This window comes from Pyrus communis, chromosome 3 (genome assembly GCF_041283825.1).
Source record: "Pyrus communis isolate YQ-2024b chromosome 3, ASM4128382v1, whole genome shotgun sequence".
Taxonomy (NCBI): domain Eukaryota; kingdom Viridiplantae; phylum Streptophyta; class Magnoliopsida; order Rosales; family Rosaceae; genus Pyrus; species Pyrus communis.
Window position 1 is genome coordinate 3,330,198 of NC_142567.1, and position 5,901 is coordinate 3,336,098.

Genomic DNA, 5,901 nt, shown 5'->3' on the forward strand with positions numbered 1-5,901 from the left:
AGTCATTCTCGCATAATAAGGTGACTTGTTGCCTTCTTCCAAGGGTTTTAGGACATTTGTTGAGCTCCTCGTATATGGGTTGTTTAAGACTTATAAGTCATGGTGCATTCAAAAAGGTTGATTTGAAATTTTGAACTTATCGTTGGGAAATGTTCACTTACTTGAAATGAAAGTAAAAAAAATGAGGCTCAGATTTAATACCTTTGAAATTTAGCTGTGTCTAAATATCATATTGGTACGCCTTAAATGTGAAATGTTTTTATGTTTGACTATACAAATTAAAAATTAAAAATTAAAAATGAAATACCAAACAACTCTTTAGTTTTTATCGAAATTTGAAGAAGTAAACTAATTAATGAGTGATTGAACGGAATCAAATCGTGATCATGCAACTCAGTTAGTTCTATGATGCGGGTAGAGGCTACAACACGATCATGATCCATCGTCTTGGCAGGAGTGAGGGATATATTCGGTTGGGTCTGCCGAACTAAAGTTCGGTGCTGGGCTTAGACAGTGTTCAGAGTTTGGGCTCGAGTCAGCCCATCGTTGCACATTCATATTAACCCGACCCGAATCTCATATCTCGACGGTTCCTTTTCTTTTTTTTTTTTTTTTTTTGGAATTTAAATTCAGAGAGCGTCTCGTTTTCACAAAGAAAGCTCAGCGGAGCACATTGTCCCCGCCATTTCTAATTCGAATCAGAAGCCGTACGCGCACCAGTCTTCCCAGCAGCAAGAACATTTCCCGCCAAATCCGTTCCCAAACCGCTAGGGTTTCTCTTCACTTCTCTCCCGCGTCCTTTTCGAATAGCTGTAACTTCGTCTTTCCGATTGGTAGAGACAAAAAAGAACAAAGAAATTTTCAACTTTTGCGGTAAATCTCTGTAAAGTATTACAACTCGTATTTCGGATTGCATCGCATATCTATCATCTGTAATTCTCGATTTCGTTTTACTTTTTGGCGTTTTAAGAAGATTTCGTACGAATCGGATAGACGGCCGAGTTGGACGAGCGGAAGATCACAGTCGGACGGTCTGTAGTTTGATAGCTGAAGGTTTTGTTCTGAAGTCAACGGAATCAAAGCTTTGGAGCAGAATTTGCGTTAACGTTCAGGTATGATTCTCTGTGGAAGTAAAAGTTTAACAACTCTCTTTTCACTGTTTGGTTGCTGAGAAAATGTTAAAAATCAAAGGAATTTGCGTTGGTTATTTATTGATGAGGAAATCGAAATCATATTGTCAGTGAACATGAAGTTATTTCCTTTGCCGTTTCGATGAATAAAAAGATGTAATTTATGTGAAAATATGTCAGTTGGACAGATTATTAATTAAAATGATATCACTAAGTGATTTGAGTATAGGAGCACAATACCCTAACTAGAGCAACATAGAAACCAAGGGTGTTTTCAAGTGCACAAGACGAGGCACAGAACATATCCGTAAGCTCTTTTTATCCTAGACACTTAAATAGGATAGTATATAGTGCACGAGAATAAGTATGGAATTCATAGTTGTGGAAAGAACTGATCATGTAATTTGTTAAATACATGCTTAGTTGGAACAAGTTACAGGTAAAATTTTCTTTGCTCGAATTCTGATAAGTCGTGTCATCTGAGTTTAGAACCAATTTTGTCCGTCGTTAAACTATAATAATCAAAGTATGAGATGTCCTGCAAAAGAAAATTTCCTCTTACTTGTTTGATCTTCAAAGTTATCTAGTTAAGATTTCAAAACTTATTGCTGCATTGTTGGAAAGATTGTCTTACGCTAAATTGATTTTGAATTCCCAGTTGCGAGTTGTAAAAACTGTCTCTGAATTTTGAAACCATCATGCGGCCTTTATGTCAATTATGAATAGGCCGGTATCTTATTTTTACAAAGTTGCTTTCATGTCAAATCACTTGCAGGATGGTGTTTTGTGAGTATTTCCAAGTCACAGCATGTTTTCAATGCATTCTTGTCTCTCCCTTAAATTGGAAATTTTTTATCCTTCCTGGTTTTTCATTTGAATTGAAACCCATGACAGAAAGCATATAAACCGGTCAAGATAAGCGTTGTTGATTACCATGTTTTATATGCCCCAGATATGCCAGTGCATTAGAGATTGTCTTCAAAGGTTGAAATGAGATGCAATGCATGTTGGCGAGAACTGGAAGGGCGAGCCGTTTCTACCACATGTGGCCACCTTTTGTGTATCCTGTTGAGAGGAAAATTTTTCCTCGACATTTGTATAAATTTAACTTTCTTGTGGAAATAGGGTTGGTATATATTAAACTATGAATTTCCTTGACAGTGTGAAAAGGCACAGAGGATGCGGGCAAGATCCTTGGCAGTGACGGAGCGTGTCCAGTTTGTGATCAAGTGCTCTCTAAGAGGTAAGAAACTCTATTGATCTTAGAATGTTAGCATTTTCTGGGAATCTGTATTCTTCAAGCCTTTCAGTTAAGTGTGCTGGTACACTGAGCATACATGAACATAAATGAGAGGGTGTCATCCCTTCTCTTTTAATAAGTAATATGAGAGTGTAACTATATGCACTGTACCAGTATGGAATAACTGCCGAAAACGAAATTTAGTCTGTTTCTGGTATCAATGGTTGCTGCAGAATCATTTTTCATGCAGCAACTAGTTTGAACAATTCTTGACAGAACCGAAAATTCAAGCTATAATATGACAATTCCTGCCACCAATTAAACATAGCGTTTGGAATAGAAACACTGTGGCAAACTATTTCCCATGTACATATAGCAGTTGCCTTATTTTCATTTTGCCCATCTCATTTATGCTTTCCTCTTCGCAGTCATATGAAGGCTTTTGATATCAATCCAAATGACGAATGGATAAGTGTAAGCAAGCAATCACTGACTAGACCTAGCTAGCCTTCATACCTTATATTACTTTTCCTTTTGTGTTTGTAGCTTCTGTATCCTTTTGATAATGCTCGCGACATATTCTGACAGATGGCCATGATTGGAGTGTCTCCACAGATATGTATCCTTTTCTATTTTTTCTGCAATCGAATAATCTGATAGGGTCATTGGTGCATTTCTTATGGGAATGATGGAACTTGATTAGGTTTTTATCGTATTGTATTCAATGTTTTGTAAAGGGACAACGGACAGGACATCTTTCCCTTGACAGTATTCCTAGTAATGAAGAGTGCACACAAAAGTGTCATGTTCTACATTGGCCAAAGGGAATTGGAAATGCAGTGCAAGATGAACAGAATACAAGCTCAGTATCGGCAGAAATTTGAAGCAATGCAAGAGAAGTTTGGTGAGAAAATGGAACAGCTGCATGCCGCATACCAGAAAATGGCAAAGAGGTGCCAAATGATGGAACAAGAAATTGAGAGCTTGTCCAAGGATAAGCAGGAGCTGCAGGAAAAGTTTTCAGAGAAATCCAGGTCTTGTTTCCATACCTACTGATACTAATTTCTGAAGCATATAGTCCCGTGATTGGGGCCCTCGTATAATGACTTTGTCTATTCATGTACCAGACAGAAGAGGAATTTAGATGAAATGTATGATCAATTGAGGAGTGAGTACGAGTCAGTTAAACGATCTGCCATCCAACCTTCGACCAATTTCTTTTCAAGAAACGAACCTGATATTTTCTCAAACCAAGCTAACATTATGATGGATAACAGAGAAGCTGTTAGAAAAGGTAACTCTTTTCCTTTTAAGCTGCAGAAATACTGTATGCATCAACTAATTGACTCTACACAGCGATAGTTTCTATGAAATACCAGAAATAAATTATAGAGCAGTAAATAAAATCCATGTTAACTTTAATAATGCTCCTAAATTCTGGACGTTTGATGCTATAACATGACTGATCTGAACATGACAACTTCATTTTTTTTTTTTTTAAATTTTGGCTCAAATATTTCCAAAACCAGTTGACTTATTTGTAGCAGATTGGCCGGTTCTCACTCCTGAAACTCCAGGGCCGAAGGAGGATATATGGCCAGCGAGACAGAATAGTTCAAACTCCGGGGCACCTTTTGACATCACTCTTGAATCACCAGCAAAACAAGCTGCTATTCCAGTTGATGCTGGGAACAGAAGGGCTGGTGGTCACACTATGTTTGGAAACGGAGCGAGCAACCCCTCAATGACTCTAAGGAACATGATAATCTCCCCAATAAAGAGGCCTCAGTTCTCCCGCCGTCCCCAGATGTTCACGTAAGTTGTAATAAACATTCTGCCAAGTTTACGTAGCTATTCATTCCTGAATTTTCATGACCTGGTTTTTCAGGTTCTAGCCTCGAAGTTGAGTGCTCGCTGTTCGCTGAAAGTCATGCTGGCTATGTTTACAGCGACTGTAATTTTCTTTCCTTTCTTTCTCTGAGAAAAAGAGAAAATTCTTGCAGACCTTATTAAAAACCAATCATATGCTGTAACAGAAAAATGCATCAATTGTGACATCATTTACTGTAAATATTTTCGTTTTTGGGTGAAGCAGCTTCCAATGACATGGTTATAGGCATGGTCGTTACACCCCGGAAGCTGATTCGCCTCTAACGCTCCCCACCCCTTCTCTGCTTCTCTTAAGCAGATATAACTAGTCACGAGTGGCACGCTTATTTATTTGGAACGGAGAAAGTTTCGCGTGCTAGTAAACGCAGGGGTGTCGGGATTCCGAATATTTCCAAAATTCCAAATACCATTTCAACTAAAATGTGTCGTGTGATGCAAGCATAACAAAGGTGCCAAGTAATGCTAGGGAGATTACATATGTAGACTAAATTTTGTAAATTAAATGACATGGAAGTTGATGATTGAATTTTTACTTAAACGTTGATAAACTTGCTCATTTCTTATTGGTGACACATCATTTAGTTTGCAAAATTAGTCTACATATTTAGTCTACCTAGCAGTACTCCGAATATGCCATATGATTCAATGTTTTTTTTAATTTCGTTTTCTGCTTTTCCGTGATTACAACGAACATAGAATTATTATTAATTGGTAGGTGCAGACATACAAGAGATCGGCAATCATAGACCTTTTTCTTAGTAGATTTCTACGGGAAATCAAAGAATCAAAACCCTACAACCGGAACACATGTTTCCATAAGTTCCGGTGATATGCACAGCTCGTATCTACAAAAAATTATTTCTATCTCGACATCCCTCCTCAGCGTTCCGGACTTCTTGACTTCTTGAGTTCATTGGTATCGCTTAATAATAAAATCCAAATTCTGTTTCCAAGTTTCTTGGCATTTCGAACCAAATTTATTAACTTTGGCATTTTAACAAACAGCTTGAACGCTAAAGCTGAAAATTGCAAGCGACCCAGTAAAACAAGCATTGGCAAGCAGTTCGAATATGAGGGTCCACGAGAAGGATCATGTTCTAGCGGATACTGAATCTGTGAATCAGAAAGGATCAGAAGCGGCATAGTAGTACCTAAGGGTCGGTGATGCGAGATAGACAGTCTGACTGGGCGACTGGGTAAACGTCGAACGGTTTTAACAGCAGCAACAGTCTCCTCCTCGCCATTTCTCTCTCTCTGTATCTGTGAAGGGTGCGACGGTTGTCCGGCCAAAGCTCCGTTTAGACTTGTATGTGGCTGAACTGTAACAGGCCTCACCGAACAATTTGTTAGAGCTTTTTTTTCCGGTATGTTTTTGGTCGAGCGAACGTTATTTCATTTCCGACTGAAAATGCTAAATATAATCTCGTTTAGAATGATAGTTTTACAAAATTACTTTTTAATAAATAATGTTAGGTCATACTCATGTAGCATCTTCAATCAAATAGCTAAGCATGATTCCTCTCAATAATTTATTTATTTTAAATTTATATTTTAAATTTATTGGTAATTTAGTTAAACTATCATTGAATTTTTTTCAAATATAGTCGTTGAAATTGAATCAATTAGTGCAACTAAAGAACT

At 37.7% G+C, this 5,901-nt stretch overlaps 1 protein-coding gene across 7 annotated transcripts; it reads left to right on the plus strand.

Moving 5' to 3' along the window:
• The first annotated feature begins 377 nt into the window (after positions 1–377).
• Positions 378–4,475, plus strand: LOC137715121 (E3 ubiquitin-protein ligase CCNB1IP1 homolog). Of its 7 annotated transcripts, none has more exons than XM_088690643.1 (10): positions 378–873; positions 971–1,112; positions 2,083–2,190; positions 2,301–2,373; positions 2,799–2,844; positions 2,959–2,989; positions 3,149–3,404; positions 3,498–3,664; positions 3,948–4,185; positions 4,259–4,475. In XM_088690643.1, the coding sequence occupies exons 3-10, from the start codon at positions 2,121–2,123 to the stop codon at positions 4,263–4,265; spliced, it is 888 nt and encodes a 295-aa protein (XP_088546769.1). In that variant the 5' UTR covers positions 378–873; positions 971–1,112; positions 2,083–2,120; the 3' UTR covers positions 4,266–4,475. The 7 variants fall into 7 exon arrangements, with proteins under 7 accessions (XP_088546769.1, XP_088546768.1, XP_088546770.1 ...); XM_088690642.1 differs by having other exon boundaries at positions 586–873; positions 3,918–4,185; XM_088690644.1 differs by having other exon boundaries at positions 586–873; positions 974–1,112.
• Positions 4,476–5,901: the final 1,426 nt, after the last annotated feature.

Bases quoted from the DNA above. Each gene is read 5' to 3' on its own strand.
- LOC137715121 (XM_088690639.1), top strand. From the start codon at position 2,121: ATGAGATGCAATGCATGTTGGCGAGAACTGGAAGGGCGAGCCGTTTCT. The intron at 2,191-2,300 runs GTATCCTGTTGA...CAGTGTGAAAAG, and splicing joins CACATGTGGCCACCTTTTGT to GCACAGAGGATGCGGGCAAG. The intron at 2,990-3,148 runs GTATCCTTTTCT...CAGTATTCCTAG, and splicing joins TGGAGTGTCTCCACAGATAT to TAATGAAGAGTGCACACAAA.